Below are 22594 nucleotides of genomic sequence, written 5' to 3'. Positions count from 1 at the left end.
AGCCGCCGACTCTTATTCACCTATATCGACGTTGACAGGGCCATAATTGATGGTCCTGCCTCTCTACAGCCATGCCCTATGGATGAAACATGCAGTGACAGAAACCACATAGGGGAGGAGACATTCCCTTATGATTCGTAAGCTGGCATTGCTTGGCTAATTCCTACCTTGTGCAGAATACATTGCAAGTAAATGCGTCTCAAACACTCTGTTTTTTTACATAGTAATAGGAAATGCAGCATATTTTCTGAACTGGAGCCACACATTGGGCACAGCTCTGATTGGGACCCCTGCCACCTCTTAGTTAGGCAGGCTACTGGAAGAGATCCAACCCTAAACCGAAGAGATTTCTCAAAGGGCACAAGAATGGAGTCAAGTAAGCCTTGAACCCCAGTTCTGCTGCGGTATCAAGGTATTCCACATCAAACTTCAGTTTTGTGGCATCGACTCCAAGTTTATCATGCATTTACTTTTTTACCTTGTTTCTTAAATCTGTCAAATTCCATACCAATGGTACCTGGGGTTTAATCCATAGCTCAGGCATGCCTAATTCTAGAAGACAGTCCTTCACATGTGCTAACCACTTTAGGTTCCCCCTTCCCCCCTTCATGGCTCATTACATGTGACAGCGCCTTTATATGTATTTCCAACCCTTCCACATTCCGAATCCTGGCCCAGAACATAACCGGTCTATACAAAATCCGATCTGTGACCCCGTTATCTAGTACAAGGTGGGCCAGGGCTGATGGAGCCAACACTTGTAGGAGTAGTCATTTTTTTAGAAATGTTTTTTCGCATACACAGAGATCGCGGGAGTTTGTATGTCCCCATAGCTCCGAGCATACATGGCTGCTGGGACTGCTGTTTTTTTATAGAGCTCCAGTGCAGGGGAAATTGCCCCCTGACATGTTACGTAAAGAAGGATGAAATTCTGCTACAATATTTGTTGAGAGATAGTAATGATTTTTTAATCTGTGGTTCCCAGCTACCCGATTCCTCACACTGCGCTCCAAGGTAATCATAATGTGTAACTTTTTCAATATTATCACCACAGGCACGCAATCTTACTATTCTCCTTTTTGCGTGCTGCGCTCTAAAAACCATCACCGTGCATTTTGCTGTGTTTAGTGAAAGGTGTAATTCAGAGCATTTATTTTCGAAAATGGTCAAAGCACCCTTCAGGCCCTGGGGTGTTATAGCCAGGAGGACTGCATCGTTTGTACAGAAAAGAGCTGGATATTTGTCTGTGTCCATCCTGGGGCTGTCCTGGCAGCCTCTCATCAATTCATTAATAATTTCTTGGATGTAACTGATGAATAGAAATGAGGCCAGGGTACAGCTTTGCCTTACAACAATATTGACCCCAAAGTCCTGTGTCTGTTCACCCCTTGCCCCATATCGGACAGTAGCTGTGTTGGCAGAATATAGTGAATGTATAATAGCAACCAGATTGAACAGGGCTTTTCACTTCAACCGAATGTTCCACAATTGCTCTCTCTAAACCGTGTCGAAGGCCGTTTTTAGGTCTAAAAAGACAGCATAAATATACCTTTTCTTCAGTGAAATGTATTTCGCAATGATCAAAGACAAGATAAAGCAGTGGTCTATCGTACCCCTATTTGACCTAAAACCCCCCTGTAGATATGTGATAAAATGTTCATGGTCCGCCCATTCCTGGAGTGGGTTAAGTAATAGTTACCTGGGGAATCTCTACCCCCTTTCTTATAAATAGGTACTATTGTTGCCCTACTATTGGAGGGTGGGACCTCACCACTGCTCAGAATGGCATGAAACAATTTACACAGAACTGAAGCCCATATCCCCACCTCACCCTTAAAAAGGTCTACTGGGATCAAATCATGATATATATAAATGGTTGGGCTGTGACGCCATTTCTGACATTCAGCATTCAGTGTCTTCTAATAGCTGGTTCTCTGATATGCGTGCTGCGGGGAGGAATCTAATGAATGAAAGCTGTTACGTGTGTGCACTCATCCCGCATGCACCAGGGGCTTCTAAGGTTTTAGTTCCACGTCAAGTCCTAATTATAGAGGCACAATGCCTGGTACATCTTCACAATGTAGGATAAAGGACACATTCCAGGCACACAGCGTGCAGTTGAGGAGCATCAATCTAGACCAAGCGCTATGCAATGGCAGTACGAAATACATCAAGTGTCTACAAGCACCATATTTTTCCCACGGGAGGTCAATCACATGTCAACAACAAATGGCAGGGCACCACAGTGACGTGCCCTGCAGAAGGACTGATCGAGTACAGCAAAGAAATAATAGCCCAAGTAGAAACTATGTGTGCGCATATATGGTCCCAATACATCACAAGGCTGGCATGGATTGCAACAATGGAGAAGTCAGTGCAAATACATAGAGACATGGACTATGAACTTTGTTTTAGCAATGAAGGAACAGTTCATGTTGGCGCAAACACACAGTTCAACCACACTCTTGTGTGCCACGGGATGATGAAAGGTACAGCAGTGATGATGGATTACTACTGGGTTTGTGGCTGACAAGCCTACTTTCCACCTCCCATCATCCTGGAGGGACAAGTGTTCACTGGTCATCCTGCACTCAGTACTACTAGTAATACTGGAAGAACAACTGAAGGGAAAAGAAATGCCTGTCAAGGTGCCAACTGCCACTCCAGCACCTAAAGAAGCAGAGAGAGACTTGCAGATCATACAAGAATTTTGTATGCTGCCAGAAAAAGAACGATTTAAACAGCTGAAAAGAAAGAAGAGATAGAACTACATCTCAAAAGACTCTTCTGCACTGCTCAGAGGAATACCTGATGAGTATCGACTTTTTAGCTCAGCAGAGACTTTTTCATCTTTTTTGGCTCCTGGGGTACAAGTAGCTGCGAACGCCAAGTGGGTTCAAATAGTCCGATGGGAGCTAGTTCAGTTCGCCAATGATACAGAGCATGGGATCAGTGCCATCAAAGTAGAGCTCTGTGCGTTGAGACTCATGACGATGCAGAACCGCTATATGCTGGATCTGTTAACAGCCACAGAAGGAGAAGTGTGTAAACAGTTGGGAAGCAGCTGCTGCACTTTTGTACCCCCGGAGGATACTGAAAATGGCTCACTATCCCACATCATCGAGGCGGTGCCCAATCTAGGGGTTCAAATGAAGAAAGAAGGTGGAGTTCACAACACGGATTGGCTATCGCTTGCATTTGATTGGTTTCCGTCATGGCTGGGGGCAGCAGTAAAAATACTTGTGCCTGTTATCGTGTTCTTCTTGGTCATCTTCCGCACGTGCCAATTGGGTCTCCGATTTTGTGTCAATGTAGTACCTAGTAGTGCAAAGATGATGGTATCAATTGGGGGTTCTAATGCACCTTGCCATACAATAAACAGCGAAACTCAAACAGACACTTTTGGGGTGGTAGATATGTCAGGTGGGGATGAGTTTGTTACTGTAGAAGTAAAGAAAGGTGAATGTTGGGAAGGAACCAGAGTCCTACCAAACCCCCAAGTTCTTTGAGTTAGGTAAGACCTCTTTAAGGCACTATAATGGACTAGGGGGGAGGAGGGGCACTGGGAAGGCTCTCTCATAATCACATACACAGACACAGGCAAGAACTGAAGAAGGTAGTTATTGTCTAAATATAAGGCGCAATTAACTATTAGCTAGATAGTTTTGTAATGTCCGATCCTAGGCATTGTAAAATCTTAGTGCTATAGAGGAGTTGTGCTCCTTCCCAGAAGTAATGCGGCCTGTGAGATCTAAAATTGACCACATGCGCTTAAATGTGCAGTGTTCGTCACCAGTGCCAGCACACTGACTCACCAGCTGTCCACTGTCCGTCAACGGTCCATGCAGGTTAAAAAAAGGAATCACATGTTTTGTTCGACAAAATGCAGAATGGGATACCATTAGAAGTATTAAGTGTGGAGGAAACTACAGGACCAAGATAACGTTAGCAGGAGGAGTGAAAAATTGATAAAATTAATGGAAAATGTTTGTACACATAAAATTCTTTCCTTCAACTAGACCTCAAGGTTTGTAAAAGTCTGCAGAGCTGCAGGGTGTTTTTGCAAAAGCTAGCAAAATGGAGAACAGCATGCACTGACAAAACCGCTGACAACGAAGAAAGAAGGCTTTGGAGCATATTTATTATGGAAAAAGGACGGATTGGGATGAAGCCATGATCCATATCCAGTGACACCACTACAGCAAGTCAGGCCTATATAAACCCCTGCCTGAAACCACTTTGGCAGGAAGGAACAGAAGAGGGACAGGAGAAGACCGTTCAAGCAGCAGAGTCCTTTGCTAGCATCCTCATTTTGTAAGATTAAGCTTGTTATCCTTACAAGATCGCCTTTTTGCCTTATTTCACCAGAGAAGTGTAATTTATTCTAGTGGGAGTGTAATTAGGGACACACTTACAGTTGTAACCAACAAGCGGTAAGTGACTTCACCCGTGTGTTAATCCTTCGAGACCTGTTCTCCATGTCCTCCATCTGTACCTCCAGGTTGTGGGTAGCCATGTCTAAGCGCTGTATGGCTTCGCTATTAGCGGTAGTATCCTTTTCCGCTTCCTGAAGCCCCTTTTCCAGAAGGTCAGCGATGAGAGGAGAACTCAGAGAAAGAAGGTAACTGGTGTACCCTGGCCCTAAGGGACTTGACGCCTCGCAGGGTACAGTTGGTAATCACATATGTGATATGGAACATAGGGCCTTGCATGAAAGCGGCAAGATGGGTCTTCGGCCAATGCTTTCTTCCTGTGCATGGTCATGGACTTTAACTAAAAGTGTTCCTTCAATTTACCAATTTATCCTGTGGAATACTTGGGACCAAGCACCACCTGCAACTATGCATTCTTTGATGTTCTCGCTCCACTCTGTTCCATTCATCCATAAATGTATTTTTTTTTAATTAAAAGTGTATTTCAGTTTACAAGAAACTTTTACACTAATTTGACAAAAAACATAAAATTTGCTAATTATGGTTTCACAGTCAATTTCAGAGCTGCATTGGGAAAGCTTTAAGCAGAACAGACATGTCACATAACCTCTGTAGTATGTAACATGGTGGTATTTCCAGGCATTAATCTTGCCAAAACTATGGATATGTGTCTAGCCAGTGTCTTTAAGATAATTAAAACAATTGTGAAAGGACAATTTCATTAACATTATGCGTTGGATAATTGGATTGTGCTCCAAGGCACCCAACCCACGTTTGAGCAGCAATCAGCATGTAATATTTTGAAATCCCACTTTAACATTACAATATCTTCATCGGCTCCAAAGAATGGGGTTGCGTGACACTGTGCAGACATTTTCCAGTGTTCTGCCCACGATTTTAAAAGGGCAGGGCGTCTTTGGTTTTGCAAGGCAGAGAACTCAAATTTAGACTTCATGGGGGTACATTTGAAAGGAAATATTTACTTTTGAAGGATAATCACACGTAATTTAACAAAACTGGCCTTGCTTGTGCAGGGTGTTGCACCATGCACAGGAGTTGTAGACAGGGCACTGCTTTCCTTTTTTTTTTTTTTTATAAAAGGCCGATATTTATTTACTTACTGCGATGAATCCGATGGTGCGACTATATGAGGGAGGACCACATGCGGGGAGGTAACCCACAGCGGAATGTAATGACATCATCAGACGAGACACGGTCCCCCTTTTACTTTTGGGGATACCCCTTCCATTCCCCATGCCTTTATGGCATCCTCATTCCTTCTTCAAAATTACTGAAAATACCTCTTCAAACTCTGCATACATGTAACCATAATCAAACTGGACATTTAGAACGACTGAGAACACCTTCCTAGACTTTGCTTACAAGTTATCACAAACTGACTTCCTTTCTTCTAAGGATCGAAGTACTGTCACAAGGAAGCTGACCCGAGTTACGATGATCAGTGAAGGCCCCGAACGTAAACCGCGCTCTAGTTGTTGTGAGCGCATATTGGCCGGCAGGACATTTAAAGAGGAAAGCCAGCTGATTGGGAGAAGGTCACTGGACAGGTCGAGTCCTCTCAGTGCTGACCGAGGGATTCCTGGCGAATGCGAGGTCCGTGGAGTCAGCCGGCTCACGGGAGAAACCAAGGAAGGCAGACTGCAGAGATATCGGTACACTGCAGGAAAGCCAAAGGAGGAAGTACAGCCTCCTGGCTTGGCGTGTACGAAAGAGCAGACTCCATGCTGTTGGTACACAGAATAGTCGAGCAAGAGCACCGGGAAGGACAGGAACCACGAAGCAGAGGCGGCAAATCTGTAGGAAGGAAGCGGAAAACACCAATGAGCGGCTGCAGGTTCACTGCGGGAGAAGCCATTACTGCTACAGAATACCAGTTAGTCCACCAGAGGGAAGTGTTTGTTTATGATGAAAAGAAGAATTTGCATATAAGAGAATCCCGGCAGGAGAGTATACCAGGTAAACCAAACTGGACAATTTATAAAATACACTGCATGAGAAAGTCCTGAGAAGGATACATCAGGAAGTAACTAAAGAGTGTAATTGAGAGATATCAAGGAGTCAAAGCAAACCTGGCAGTAGATTACACCAGGCACTCTATCAAGAATCAGACTTGTCAGCCAAGCTATTTTGTATATTAAATAGATTTGATCTGAAGGAACCTAAAGAAACCAGTATAAAGCTAAGTGAAGAGAAATCCAGGGGTAGTGTACCGCCCTCTAGAACTGTGAACTTTAACCTCCTGGAACTTTTGTGTTGGAGTTAAGCATGTTTCTTTTTTGAACATTTGTATACCTTCCAAGGCTAAGGACATTTCCCTTTTCACTTAATAGTTGATTTTTAGAACGTGAGGATCAGAATAGTACTTTGGGCACAGGACAGTTTGCTTTGGACGACAAAGGATCGACCCACTAGTTTTGTTTTAGGTACGGAAAATACTCTAGAACAGGGACAGAGGCATTTTCTACACCCATTTTCATTTAATATGGCAAAAATCATTAATCACCTGTGTCCGAATTTCAGTCCTAACCCATCACATTACATTTGTTCTCTCTGTAGTTGTATCACTTTGATTTATTTACAGACAACTGATACCATGTCTGATACCATGTCCTACAGTATCATTTTATAAATGTAATTTGTACACAAAAAAATAGAAGCAGGCTAAGTCTGAGCATTCATTTCCCAAGTACCTGATTCGTTTGTGAGCATTTCTCCAGAAGGATATCATTTTGTTGATTTCAAGGGCTCTTGTGGCATTCGTGCCTCCAGTGCTGGCCTGCAGGGTGCCGTCCTCCATTTTAGGAAGGAAGTCCTTGGCTAAGGGGCTTCCAACATTGTTATCATTTCCATCCTGAAAAGAATAAAATGTACTTTTGTTACTAAGCACATGGTGCGATAGGTCAGAATCAGGAGATGGACAATGCGGCATGATTACTAGGACTTTTTTTATTTTCAAAATCAAAAAGAAGACTTTCTTTACCTAAACCAGAAAATCTCCCCTGATTCGTCACGTCAATGACGCTCCACTAGGAGGTGGATTTACTCGCCTCTCCATCATTTTCCATGGAGATTGGGCATAGGTTGGGTCAGAATGAGAGTCTGCCATTATTAAAGGGGTTCTAGAATTATCACACAACTTAGGCCCTACATTCCCATAAAGGTGTCAGTGTCTAGGGGGAGGGATGGTGACTTGTACCCCTCTTTGGGGTTTTCTTGTCCACTTAGGGGGAATCGCTTCCAGAGGGATTCCACTTACCCTGTCCCCTAGTAGGTGTTCAGCATAGCAGGCTCACCTCCCTGGCCCGAAAGGGAGTGGGCACCCCCATTGGGAAGAGGTGACGATCTGCCTGGATTCATCATATGGGTCAGTTTTATATTAAATTATTGCAACCCAAAAGAGGTTTTGTTCTTGTGTTCTTGATCTCGGAAAGATAAGCAGTTCAGATTGCCCCAACTTGTGTCCTACCTGTAACCATAGGGTTTGAATACATTCTGCAGTGTGTGCAAACCAAGTGAGCAATATCATCAGCAACACATATGTATTGATACAATTAATCATTTTCCAAATGGGATTATCAAATATATGGAAAACCTCTGCTGTGTGATATATAAAGCATACACAGATTCCACAATGAATATTGTTTTTCTTGGATATGCACATTTGCAAGTGCATAGTTGTGGCTTTATACAAAATGAAATAAATACATTATTGGGAACTATTGCCGTGACCAGTACCCTCAACTCCTCAAATTCTTTAATGTACTGCCGATGCTGCCCGTGCAAACTGTAAAAGTAGGCCCAGAAATCAATCCAGGAAACAATAATCAGAGGCACCAATTGCCAGAAATATTGCTTTAATGCATGCAATTAACAGCCAGGAGGTCAGTCAAGGCTCAGAAGACCCAAAGCTGAGAACACTAAACCCGCCCACATTAGGTTACAATATTTGAAGACAAGAATCACAACATTTGAATACATAAGAATACATTACAAAATGTCAGACGTATGTTAATTCCCTCATCCCTATTTGCTCCTACCTATAAATGATTCCAAAGAACAATATACATTACTATTGGTAGTGACGTTTGGAATGCATCCCCCTGCATATGATCTAATCGTGTGCGTCATCAGTGAGAGGAGTGAAGTCAGCACCTTATGGCAAGGAAACTAGACACTGTTTGATCTGCTCCCACAGAACTAGACATCTGGCAACCCAGAAAGTTCTCAGACCTTGCAGCTTCCTCACGTTTGAAACATCTTTTGCAACTACCATATTGAACAAGTTGCTATCCCCATTGCTCATCCTTCTGGCTACGCCTAGAACATAAACTGTTAGTTTGCAGGACCTCATCAAATATGTGGCAGAGGCTCTTGTAGGGAACCAGAAGTAAGGTTCAGACACAATAGTGACATTTTTCTGGGTATAGACTTTTATTAATCAAGGAAGGGTTGGATAAATGCCTCACTATCCCTAAAACTGAGAGGGAAAACCCTCTAAGCTTTATGAATAAAAAGAAAACTCGTTTAATTGTCAGGATGTCCCAACTGCGCACGGATGATCTGTTCTCAAAGTAAAAGTGTTCATTGTGGTTTCAACAAACAGAAAAGGTCCCAGTCTCTGGCAGAAAACAGTAATGAGAAAACAAAATGTTCAGAAATGCAAGATTCCAATACTAGCTGTGGTTCTTCTTTCTTCTCATCTTATTTTCCTTTGTCTAGGGCTCCTGGGCTCCTTACGCCCTTTTGATAAAATGTCACTGGGCTACTCACAATGATACAATTCTTGGATTCATAGTTCTTTATCCCGCTAACTTGGCACACTCAGCTACCAAGTGTATGATTCCTTTTGATCAATTCCAGGGTTCCTGACCCTCTTGTTTTCAACCTCTCACGTGAGTGCGGGTCCCAAACTCGCAATGCAGGATATGGCTTGGTTCACTCTCCTGCCAAGCAAGTGCCCTCTCTTGGACTGTCACAGGGTCTCGGACCCTCTTAATCCCTGTAACTTTAAACTTTGGTTTCTCATATGGGTGTGGGTCCCAGACTCACACTGAAGATTCCTATGAGGATTGAGTGCTAGGTTCAGTCTCCTGCCAAGCATACATTTCCTGGTTTGCTTCTTTTGCAATCAGGGTTCCAAACACTCTTATCGTCAACTCCTTAATTGGGTGCAGGTCCAGGACTCACACTGTAGCGTTGTCTCTGCTTGGTTCACTGTTTTGCAAAGCATACAACTCTTCCTAGTTTGCCTCTTTTCTTGTCAGGGTCCCAAACTCTCCTATTCTCATCTTCAAACGTAGGTGCGGATTCCAGACTTACACTGTGCCGTTGCATTTGCTTGGTTCACTCTCTTACCAACCATACAACTCTTTATCATTTCTTATGTTTACATTCATAGTCCCAGAACCTCTTGTGTTCAACTGTGTATCGACATTCGGGTCCCTGCCCGTCTCCTTCCAGTTACTGTGTGCACCCTGCTGATCCCACGGTCCTCTGGGACCTTTCGGGTAACCCGCGTACCTGTTTGCTAATTTGGCGCAGGCACCGGCGTTGCCTCTGCAGCTGCGTCCCTCATCGACGCTCCGGTAGCGGCGAGATCTGCAGCGGTTATGCAAACGTTTGACACTTACCAGTGGCGCGTTCTCTCTTGCGCGCGCACGCCATTTGCTGGGTACTGGGAGGCCAAGAGGATTCACACTGCAGCTGCCCGAGTAGTGGTCTCATCTCAGACAACCTCGGTTTCTCCGGTTTCTCCGGCACAAGCTCCCCTTTCTATTCACATCTGCGGCTACGGTATACTGCTGCTACTGTTCCTCCTCAGAGGTTCCATATCTCTCTCTAGCGTCCCAGCTCAGCTCTATTCAAACTCCTGCGTGGGATCGTTGTAATGCCTCGGGCCAATCGCTTGCTTTGAGAAGCTACACTGCTCATATTGGTTCACGAGAGTGATCCTTGGACTCCGGGTCATCATCATCTTCACAGTACCAGTTTTAAAACCACATTTATGATACTTTATACTTTCTGGTCTTTCAGTCTTTTCAGGTATGTTGGATTGACTGACTTCACAACACAACACATTGGCTCTATCTAAAGAGGGGGAAGAAGGATTTAAGGTCGGAGAAGGGGTTGAGTGTATTGACACAGGGTCATACTGCATTCTCTGATAATGGTAATCCCTAATCCCATAGAGGGATTCCTCCGTTGGTGCACCACCCCCAAGGGGGACTATTGTACTGTGGACGCATAGCCCTGATTCCATGGGAAAGGTTTCTTATATTATTTGTGCTACCAGCAACTATCACAAATGAGACAATCCTGGATTCCTCTAGTGGACAGTAGCATCACAGCCAAAATGAGCGCTTTGGCAATGCCTCAACGCAAGGCCTGGTTCATACCAACACGTGTCTTCTGCAACTAATTTTTTTAATTTCTTTTAAATTTCGAATTGTTTGATTGGTTTTTACGCTACTATCCTCCTCCAACACCCTCTTCATATTGTACATATTACAGTACATCAAGTTTTCCCACATTAAAAGAAAAAGGAATATAATATAGCAGAACATCCATTTTCAATGTATTATTCACTCCATGTCCTATCTACTCATAGTATCCCATTTCATTTCAATTAAAACATTTCCGTAATCAACCTAACTACAGCGGAAATCAGTGCTGACTTATCTCCCAAATTAATCACGTACCACCATTCATCATTCGTTGGGATGTCTGCTTCCTGTATCAACTTTCCCATATGGTGGGTCTCTGGTTCTTTAGACCCACACAATGCCCAACCAACTGTTTCATAGTTTCAACTCGCTTGTCTAGACCGCACAATCTACAGGCCATATCGGAGTCCTCTGGCTGCTTCATAGCTCTTAAGATCTCCTTTGTAGGGAATAGGTTTAGGCATATTCTTATAAATTGCTCCCGATATTTTCTGCATGAGAACTTAAGCAGATATTTTGTTAGTATTCTTAGGGCTCGGCTTTCTCCATTGTTCTTTGTCATTAGTGTTTATGCGTTCCTTTTTGTCAGGGTCGTAATCCAGTCATCATAATAAACCTTACGCTTGACACAACCCACGTTTGCAACTGAGGTTTTCCTTGCACACTCCCCAATATGTTTAGGGTGTGGGGGTGAATCCGCTATAAGGGATTTACGGAATAGACTTAACGACTTCCATAGACTAACCGCATCCATGGAGTACAAACCCAATTCGAACCGAATTAGGGCGCGTGGCAGTCTCAGGACCCTTTCCCAAAATACACCTTCGAGGGTATCCCATGTTTGCCAGGGGAGGTTCATAGTTGTCTCAGCCCCGTACATTAGGATCAGAGTGACATTCATGTTGTAAAAAGAGTTACAACTGGAATCATTGAAATTCTCTATTATGGAGAACAGATCCTGGACAAGCTAAGTTTTTTGCTTTTGATTGTAAGCTTTGGGCCCAGGGGGATTCGATTATGCTTTTCTTCTGCAACTACTGCATTATCTTCTTCCTAATACTAAGAACATAGACTGATATTATTCACGGTTTTCACATCCTCTGGAAAAATCTTCATGAGAAAGGATGACAGGAATATGAATCTCGCATAATACTGCTGTGGACCATGGCAAGCATAAGACTTTCTGGAAAGAAGCAGAAATAAATTAAAGGTCAGGCAGGAGCTGTGAGATGTGGCCTAGTGAGGCCTAGTGCAGCTAATAGCAGAATTGAAAATGGCAGAGAAACTAAAACACCATGGCGTCAGTACCAACATTAAAATGGTGAAAATATTCATGTTTTTTATATTTTCTCAAACTCTCTTTTACATTTATGATGTGTACTCCCATATGAACAACCCTAATTGAATTTTCTGATCCTCCAGCCAAGTAGATGTCAAAAGGCAGCCCTGGAGTCAGTGCATTGATTTGAAGAGTAGGATGTGCGAGTGCAATTCCCTGCTGACTGGAAAGGTTTCTGGAAACAGCAGGGGCAAATAATTAAAATAAAGTATTATTACCTGCCACACAAGGGAGCAAATAATATAAGATGATATATTTATGATCTAATGTACAGCAAGTACTCTTTTTTGAATAAACTATGTTGCTGCTTGCCTTTGTTGTACTTTTGAGTAATCAGTGTAGTGTCGGCACCTGCTGAGGAATATGGATTCAATAACTGATTATCTGAGGAATGTCTTGGAGAGTTCAGGCCCTAACTTTTTAAAATCCTGCTACTAACGTGTCATGAGCAAAAACTGTTATGCTATCCAAATTGAACTTTCAAAGCTCCTTTGAGTGGTTTTAGTGGATGCTGGACCTGGGTTACTGGGGTGTTGTATCGGTGAGGGGTCCTGAATGAGTCAGGTGAATTTACCGTGGCTGCCGTGCTTGAGCTATCTGGCCTCAATGGAGGTGTTATAGTGGTAGGGCAATCTGGCACATTTACGTGGTCCGACAATGAGGGTGCTGCAGTACTAAGGCAAACTGGCACAATATGATTTAACAAAGCATGGCATAGAGGCATCACAGGAAGTGCTGCAGTAATAAGGCAGTCTGGCTGTTAGGCAGAAACCTGTGCAGTTCCCTTGGGGAACACTGCAAAAGATTTAAGACTACAGGTATAGCAGTAAACCCACTTGGTAGCAGTCTGCACCACCCAGATTTACCTGGTAGCTGTGGCTGAGCAGTCAGACTTCCCTCAAGAAGAGTTAGGCAGTATGCAAAGTATACACAATATGTACTCAAATACAATAGCACAAGCAAACACTGACCAGAGCTTGGTTTCAGAAGTATATAGTTATTTATTTTAAGAACACATAAGTTGAAAACACTCTAGCAATATATAGTAAAACACTTCAAACACAGTTATATGGAAAGCAGTCCCAACCCTTATTCCTAACTAGACAACTCTTGGTTAACACCACATAATTCAAACAGAGGTGAGTGCTTAACTTTAGATGACACTCTAGTAGGTTCAAAGAAGGGAGGGAAAAAGAGCAGAATTAGGATAGACACACCACTCTAAGGTCAAGAACACTCTTTGCAAGTTCAAGGAAGCACAAAGTCACAGGTGAGCAAAAGTCACTAGGCAGGGCCCACTCTTAGAGCAGACGGAGCGAAAATGTGCCCAAGATCACACAGTTATTAGGGATTCAGAGTCTTGCAAACGAGTTCAGAAAGAGTTTAGAGAGGCTTAGAAAGTTTAGCCAGGGTGTCCCAGGCAATCCCAGGTTCGAAAGCCGGGGGCTAAAACTACCCCGTACAGTCGGTAGCAAGGGAAGCCAGGCGGAACACGGTACCTTAAACGGGAAGGATCCTCCAGCGGTGGCAGTTGTTCCAGGCAGTGGCAGCAAGGCTCGACGTCGGTCAGGGAAGAAGCAGATCTCGCTGAAGAGCAGAAGAAGAAGGTCGTTGCACTGCCCGGGAAGAAACCAGCCGCGGAGTCCTCCGGTTCAAGGGTTGTACCGACTTTCGCGGTTGTGGTAAAAGTGTGGTATTCCGGTTGCCGGGGTGCTTGGCACGGGCAAGGCGGCCACGAGATACCTCGAAGAAGCGGAAAGAAGGTGAAAACTGGTTGTCCCCACCAGTCAAGGGAAGGAGCCACTCCGTTAAGAGTTCTCCTCGGTCGTTGGGAAAAGTGGTGAGACGGTTCAGCAGGGCTCCACCGGGTGGTGTCGTCGTGGCAGGTCGGCTCAGCTCTTCCCTCGTCGGATTCTTGGTCCTGTGGCGACTTCTAAAGTTCCAGTCCCCAAAGCCCTGCTTTTATGCAGCAAACCCCCATTCACCCAGCCTAGCTGTCACTCAAACATGCTAAGTGGTGAGCCGGCCGGCTCACCACTTGGGCCAATCAGGACGGAGTGCGACTTGAGTTACCAAGGTAACTCAGTCCAGGGTGCCTAAATCCCCCTCCACCCCTCCTAAGTACCCCAGACAGAGTGGCACCACTTTGGAGGGCTTCTGTGGAGAAGCCCGCCAAAAGTGGAACAAAGGGCTCCACTTTGGGTCAGAGTTACAGAGGCGAACGCCAACGCCATTTTAGGATCAAGTTTTGGCAAAAAATCCCAACCGGAGTTATAATAATAAATATATAAACCGGCGGTATGTTTGAGGCTACCGTAAATAAATAATTAAATGTGTTAGCCTAAAACAATGGGAAATCCCATAGGAAAATATTCGCGGTTGAATATAAAAAGTAGTTTCCACTGCCACCAGCCAAAACTCGATCAGGGGGGACGGAGACGTGCCCCCTTGACTAACAGACCCTGGGGCAATCGAATTGCCCCAGCCAGTACGTCCACAATATGATGGTTTGTACTGGTTCTGTTCAGGATTTAAGACTAGTAAAGTCTTTGGAGACTTTACCTGCCCTGGGAGACAGTAGTCAGTCCCAGGGTATGGAGTCTATGTTGGGGAGTCCCTAGGACACCCCTGGGTTACTGCACAGAGGGTGCTGTGTAACCCACATTACAAAAACACATGAGGCCCTATGGAGTAAAAGACCCCATAGCCCATTCAACACAAGGTTAACCAAAGAAACACTCTTCAAACATGCCCAAGAGTGAGGGAAAAAGTGTCTCACTCTTGGCAGGAGAAAGAAAGAAACCTCAAGAAATCCAGCAAAGCTGCTGGGGGACTCACTAGGTAGGGAAATTCAGCCTAAACAGAGAATTCTCCCTAACACTCGCCCCCCCCAGACTAAGGGACAGGAGGATGTAATCCACTCCTGGATGAACCTCATACCTCTAGTCGATGATATACATCCTAGAGAGTCCATCAGCATTTTGATGGTGACACCCTGACCTGTGCTCAATGGTGAAATCAAACCCTTGCAGGCAGATTGACCATCTCAATAGTTTTGGATTTTCCCCTTTCATTTGCATTAACCATCTCAAGGGTTGGTGGTCAGTCTGAATAACAAAAGTAGAACCATACAAGTATGGTCTAAACTTCTTCAGTGCCCACACAATAGCCAAGCATTCTCTTTCGATTGTTGCCCACCTTGTCTCAGGATCCTTCAGTTTTCTACTGATGAAGCAAATGGGGTGCTCCCTACCCTTCTCATCCAGTTGCCTTAGAACTGCACCTATACCTACATTGGAAGCATCAGTTTGTACAATGAAAGTTTGGTGGTAGTCAGGAGCTCTTAATACTGGAGCTTGGCAAAGAGCTCTCTTCAGTTTTTCAAAGGCCTGATTGCACTCCTCATTCCATTTTACCTTTTTTGGGAATTTAGGAGAGGAGATTACATTAAATGGAGAAGCTATGGTCCCATAGTTCTCAATGAAATTCCTGTAATACCCAGTGAGGCCTAGGAAGGCTCTCACCTGGGTTTGAGTAGTTGGTGTTGTCCAATTTTGCACAGCTTCAATCTTGCTGAGCAAAGGCCTTATTTCTCCACCTCCTACCTCATGCCCAAGGTAGACCACTTTACTTTGACCAATCTGGCACTTACTGGCTTTGATTGTCAAATGGGCCTGTTCCAGAGCCTGCAACACATGTCCTAGGTGGTTCACATGTTCCTCCCAGGAGTGGCTGAAGATTGCAATGTCATCCAAGTATGCCATGCAGAAGTCTTCCATCCCAGCCAGAACTTGGTTCACCATCCTTTGGAATGTGGCAGGTGCATTTTTTAATCCAAAAGGCATGACCTTAAACTGGTACAAGCCAACTGGGGTTGAAAATGCAGTTTTCTCCTTGGCATGGTCTGTCAGGGCTATTTGCCAAAAGCCTGACGTAAGGTCAAATGTGCTGAGGTACTTGGCTGCACCAAGTTTATCCACCAACTCATCTGTCCTGGGCAAAGGGTGGGCATCAGTCTTGGTGACTGCATTTAGAGCTCTATAGTCCACACAGAATCTCAAGTCTTTGGATCCTGCCTTTGGTACTAACACAACTGGGCTAGACCATGGACTAGTAGAGGGCTCCATTACCCCGAGATCAAGCATCTTCTTGACCTCCCCTTTGATGTGGGTTCTGATATGTTCTGACATTCTGTATCCTCTGCTTTTGACTGGCAGACAGTCACCAGTGAGTATATCATGCTGGCCCCAAGGGGTCAAGCCTGGTGACAGTGAGAACAGGGAGGCAAACTGATTTAACATTGATTTGCACTCCTCTTGTTGCTCAGGTATCAGGTCTGAAGAGAGATTGACTCCTTCAACTTTTTCATCTAAAGGCACACCTCTGAGGAGATCAGGGAGAGATTCACTCTCTTCTTCCTCTGCAGCTGAAGCTAGAAGCAAGGCTCCTACGTCAGGTCTGGAGATGTATGCTTTTAGTCTGTTGGTGTGGAAGACTCTAGGAGCTTCCCTGGGTCTGCCCAGATCCACCAGATAGTTGACCTCTCCAAGTTTTCCCACAATCTTGAAGGGTCCCATCCATTTGTCTTGCAAGGCCCTCTGCCTTGTTGGGAGCATAACTAGAACTAGCTGGTCTTGAGTAAACTTAACCATGTTAGCCTTCTGGTCATGCCAATGTTTGACCAGAGCTTGACCAGCTTTCAAGTTGTCACTTGCTTCTGCCATCATGTGTGACATTCTCCTCCGGAGACCTATCACATAGTCAGTCACTCTGACTGGCTTGAGGGGAGGAGCACCTTCCAATCCCTCCTTAATCAGGGCCAATGGACCTCTGACCGGATGGCCATAGAGAAGCTCAAAGGGAGAATAACCTACTCCCTCCTGAGGGACTTCTCTATAAGCAAAGAGAAGGCATGGCAGTAGAAGGTCCCACTTCTTTTTAAGGGGTTCCTCTAAAGCACCTATCATGCTCTTCATGGTTCTGTTGAACCTTTCAACCAACCCGTTTGTCTGAGGGTGGTATGCTGTTGAGAACTTGTAAGTAACTCCACAGGTTTTCCACATGGCTTTCATGTAGTGGGACATAAAGTTTGATCCCCTGTCAGAGATTACTTCCTTAGGAAACCCAACCCTGGTAAAAATACCAAGGAGGGCCTTAGCCACAGCCGGAGCCGTAACAGTCCTCATAGGAATTGCCTCAGGGTACCTAGTAGCATGGTCTACTACAACAAGTATAAACCTGTTGCCTGAGGAGGTTGGGGGATCAAGGGGACCAACAATGTCAATCCCTACCCTCTCAAATGGGACTCCCACAACTGGGAGAGGCACTAAAGGTGCCACATTCTTGGAACCAACCTTACCAGAAGTCTGGCAGGTATGGCAGCTCTTACAATATCTATCTACTTCAGCCCCCATCTTTGGCCAATAAAAGTAGAGAGAGAGCCTTTCCTTGGTCTTCTTGAAACTCAAGTGACCAGCCAAAGGTATCTCATGGGCTAGTTGTAAGAACTGTTGTCTGTTCTCTTGTGGGACTACAAGGCGCTTGTAGTCTCCAGGTTCAGACTCACTTGGTTCACTGTAGAAGAGGCCATCTTCCCAGTGTAACCTATACTTCCCAGGCTCTTGCCCATCAGCCTGAGAAGCTGCCTGGTGGCGGAGGCCTTCCAGAGTTGGACATTCTCTTTGCCCCTTACGAAAAGCTGCCCTGCTAGGCCCACCTTCTGCCAGTAAAGACTGCAGCTCAGGATGGTCCTCAGGGTCCAAATCTCCAATAAGGTTTGGGCCTCCTTCTAGCTCTTCTTCAGAGTCTAGCTCAACCACACAGGGTTGTACCTCCCTCTCAGCCTCAGCTGGAGGTGGGGTTACAGGTGTAACTGTGGACAACCTAGGGGAAGTCCTTGTTGGAAGCACTGGAGTGCTTGCTGCTGGCTTTTTCCTAGGAGTCTTGGGTTGCCCCTTTGCTCCTGATCTGGTAGTTACTGCAGTAAGTTGCTCCAGTGGGAGAGGAGTGATTTCTGTCATCATCTCCTGAGATACCCCTCTCAGGGTTTTCTCTCTTGCAGGTTTTGTGAGCTCCTGTAGCCTTTTAGTAGGTGGTCTGGGGGTATGTGACACAACTCCAAGAGCTTTTAGGTCATTACCCAACAGAACTCTACCTGGCACTTCACATTGTACACTGACAGGTATTTTCACAGCCATATCATTACATTGGATGAGAACTGGTAACTGGGGACACATCTGCACAGGCCCACCAGCTAACTTGGTGAGGCACTTGGGTGCCTTAGCAACATCCTCTGCCTTGAAAAATGATTCATCCACCACAGTTATGCTGGCTCCAGTGTCCCTAATGGCAGGAGTCTCCTGACCATTCACCTGGACACTGTCCTTATAATACTCTTTAGTATTATCTGGGATAGAGTTATAGACATCTAAATTCTGTTGTTCCCACAACCCCAGAGAGACTAAAGAAACACTAGCTGAGACTCCAGTGGGTTCATCAGCCAGTAATAGAAAGTTTCCACTTGCCATATGTACTTCCTCTTCTGGAGCGAAGGCTAAGGAGGCAAGCTGGACCCCTGAAGGTTTACCCTTACATCTGGGATCTCCTTTCACATGGTCAGTAGCCTTACAAACAAAGCATGAGCCAAAGGCTCGCTGGAATGGAGGCTTGTTCTGACCTCCTTCTGGTCTGGGACCAGAAGGTACACTAGCCTGATTCGGTTTCCCTTGTGGCTTACCCTTATAGTTTTGTTTGGGGCCCTCTTTGGAATTTGTAGTATTAGAATTCTCTTTGGAGTCCTTCTTAGGCTGTTTCTCCCCATCCTTTTTCTGAGTTACCCCAGAATCCTTGTGAGTGGCCCTGTTGGCAACCCACAAGTCAGCAGCCTTAGCTAGTTTCCGGGAATCTAATTCCTTGGAATCAGCCAAGTGTTGTCTGAGCTCAGGAGAGCAGGCATCATAAATAGTCTCCAACATAAACAAATTCTTCATACCTTCATAAGTGTTCACCTTGTAACCCTTAATCCATCCCTCTAAGTTTTTCAACCCTTCACTCACCCAGGTAGCCCAAGGGGTACCATCATGCTTTTTGAGGCTCCTAAACCTCTTAAGATACTGGGAAGGGGTCTTCCCAAACCTAGCTATCAAAGCTAGTTTCACACATTCATAGTCCTTCTTATCCTCCTCCCCCATCTCCATTACCACATCAGTTGCAACAGGGGGAAGCCTAGAGAACAACCAGGTGAGTAAGTCATTTCCTGTGATGTTCTGGAGCCCATGATTATATTCAAACAGAGACAACCAATCCAACACATCCAACTTAGGCTCATACATACCAACCAATTCTTTAGGCATCCGGGGTCTTTTAGGACTGGAACTTCTAGAGGAGCCAGAGAGAGAAGCATTCTCAACAGACAATTTCTTCATTTCTAGCTCATGCTTGAGCTCCATTTCCCTTAGCCTTAGTTCTTTTTCAGTTTGAGCATTAAGTTTTTTATACTCCAATTCTAGTTTCATTTTCTCCAGTTCATAGTACTGAGGACTAAATGTGGGACCTGGTAAAGGCCCAGTAGGCACAGCAGGTAGAGCAGGCAGAGGCCTAGGGGGGACAGTCACAACAGCCTCACCCTCCTCTTCTGACTCTTCCTCAAAATCATCAACATTTTGTTCTATGTCAATTTCAATACTGTCATCTACATTTGCTGGAGTGGTAGGTTCCTCTGAACCATCACCCAGACTTTGGTTAGCTAACAATCTTTCAATCAGCTCCATTTTCTTGCCCTTAGTCATGAGATCCTTATGTTTACAGAGCACTCTTAAACAATCAGCAGTTTTTGCTGCAAGGGACTCTTGACTATAGCTTTCTATAACTGACATGTTAGAGGTTTAATTTTACAGTGCTAAGCTTTGTGGTTAGTTGCACTAAGGTATCTAAAGCACACTAAAATGTATACTCAATACAAATCCCACCGCTGTACACCAGTGTTAGGCAGAAACCTGTGCAGTTCCCTTGGGGAACACTGCAAAATATTTAAGACTACAGGTATAGCAGTAAACCCACTTGGTAGCAGTCTGCACCACCCAGATTTACCTGGTAGCTGTGGCTGAGCAGTCAGACTTCCCTCAAGAAGAGTTAGGCAGTATGCAAAGTATACACAATATGTACTCAAATACAATAGCACAAGCAAACACTGACCAGAGCTTGGTTTCAGAAGTATATAGTTATTTATTTTAAGAACACATACGTTGAAAACACTCTAGCAATATATAGTAAAACACTTCAAACACAGTTATATGGAAAGCAGTCCCAACCCTTATTCCTAACTAGACAACTCTTGGTTAACACCACATAATTCAAACAGAGGTGAGTGCTTAACTTTAGATGACACTCTAGTAGGTTCAAAGAAGGGAGGGAAAAAGAGCAGAATTGGGATAGACACACCACTCTAAGGTCAAGAACACTCTTTGCAAGTTCAAGGAAGCACAAAGTCACAGGTAAGAAAAAGTCACTAGGCAGGGCCCACTCTTAGAGCAGACGGAGCGAAAATGTGCCCAAGATCACACAGTTATTAGGGATTCAGAGTCTTGCAAACGAGTTCAGAAAGAGTTTAGAGAGGCTTAGAAAGTTTAGCCAGGGTGTCCCAGGCAATCCCAGGTTCGAAAGCCGGGGGCTAAAACTACCCCGTACAGTCGGTAGCACGGGAAGCCAGGCGGAACACGGTACCTTAAACGGGAAGGATCCTCCAGCGGTAGCAGTTGTTCCAGGTAGTGGCAGCAAGGCTCGACGTCGGTCAGGGAAGAAGCAGATCTCGCTGAAGAGCAGAAGAAGAAGGTCGTTGCACTGCCCGGGAAGAAACCAGCCGCGGAGTCCTCCGGTTAAAGGGTTGTACCGACTTTCGCGGTTGTGGTAAAAGTGTGGTATTCCGGTTGCCAGGGTGCTTGGCACGGGCAAAGGCGGCCACGAGATACCTCGAAGAAGCGGAAAGAAGGTGAAAACTGGTTGTCCCCACCAGTCAAGGGAAGGAGCCACTCCGTTAAGAGTTCTCCTCGGTCGTTGGGAAAAGTGGTGAGACGGTTCAGCAGGGCTCCACCGGGTGGTGTCGTCGTGGCAGGTCGGCTCAGCTCTTCCCTCGTCGGATTCTTGGTCCTGTGGCGACTTCTAAAGTTCCAGTCCCCAAAGCCCTGCTTTTATGCAGCAAACCCCCATTCACCCAGCCTAGCTGTCACTCAAACATGCTAAGTGGTGAGCCGGCCGGCTCACCACTTGGGCCAATCAGGACGGAGTGCGACTTGAGTTACCAAGGTAACTCAGTCCATGGTGCCTAAATCCCCCTCCACCCCTCCTAAGTACCCCAGACAGAGTGGCACCACTTTGGAGGGCTTCTGTGGAGAAGCCCGCCAAAAGTGGAACAAAGGGCTCCACTTTGGGTCAGAGTTACAGAGGCGAACGCCAACGCCATTTTAGGATCAAGTTTTGGCAAAAAATCCCAACCGGAGTTATAATAATAAATATATAAACCGGCGGTATGTTTAAGGCTACCGTAAATAAATAATTAAATGTGTTAGCCTAAAACAATGGGAAATCCCATAGGAAAATATTTGCGGTTGAATATAAAAAGTAGTTTCCACTGCCACCAGCCAAAACTCGATCAGGGGGGACGGAGACGTGCCCCCTTGACTAACAGACCCTGGGGCAATCGAATTGCCCCAGCCAGTACGTCCACAATATGATGGTTTGCACTGGTTCTGTTCAGGATTTAAGACTAGTAAAGTCTTTGGAGACTTTACCTGCCCTGGGAGACAGTAGTCAGTCCCAGGGTATGGAGTCTATGTTGGGGAGTCCCTAGGACACCCCTGGGTTACTGCACAGAGGGTGCTGTGTAACCCACATTACAAAAACACATGAGGCCCTATGGAGTAAAAGACCCCATAGCCCATTCAACACAAGGTTAACCAAAGAAACACTCTTCAAACATGCCCAATAGTGAGGGAAAAAGTGTCTCACTCTTGGCAGGAGAAAGAAAGAAACCCCAAGAAATCCAGCAAAGCTGCTGGGGGACTCACTAGGTAGGGAAATTCAGCCTAAACAGAGAATTCTCCCTAACACTGGCACATTTGCATGGTCTAATAATGGAGGTGCTGCTGTACTAAGGCAAACTGGCACAATTTTATGATTTACCAAAGCATGGCATATAGGCATGACAGGAAGTGCTGTGGTAATACGGCAGTCTGGCACATGTACATGGTCCAACAATAGGGGTACTGCAGTACTATGGCAAACTGGCACAATTTCATTTTTTTTTAATAAAGTATGACAATCGGGTATCACTAGAGGTGCGGCCGGTTTGAGGCGATCAGGCC

General features: G+C 45.1%; 1 protein-coding gene across 2 annotated transcripts in view; it reads right to left on the bottom strand.

The window, feature by feature from the left end:
- The window catches only part of POLG (DNA polymerase gamma, catalytic subunit), a 1004779-nt gene that overhangs the window by 348420 nt on the left and 633765 nt on the right, over positions 1–22594 (bottom strand). For both annotated transcript variants that reach the window (XM_069624312.1, XM_069624311.1), the window contains exon 14: positions 7145–7305. In XM_069624312.1, coding sequence (XP_069480413.1) covers positions 7145–7305 — 161 coding nt within the window. The remainder of the gene's footprint in view (positions 1–7144; positions 7306–22594) is intronic.

Source organism: Ambystoma mexicanum, chromosome 11 (genome assembly GCF_040938575.1).
Source record: "Ambystoma mexicanum isolate Mex_15411 chromosome 11, UKY_AmexF1_1, whole genome shotgun sequence".
Classification (NCBI taxonomy): domain Eukaryota; kingdom Metazoa; phylum Chordata; class Amphibia; order Caudata; family Ambystomatidae; genus Ambystoma; species Ambystoma mexicanum.
Note: the sequence above shows the minus strand (reverse complement) of the source record. Positions and strands in the feature narration are given on the sequence as shown.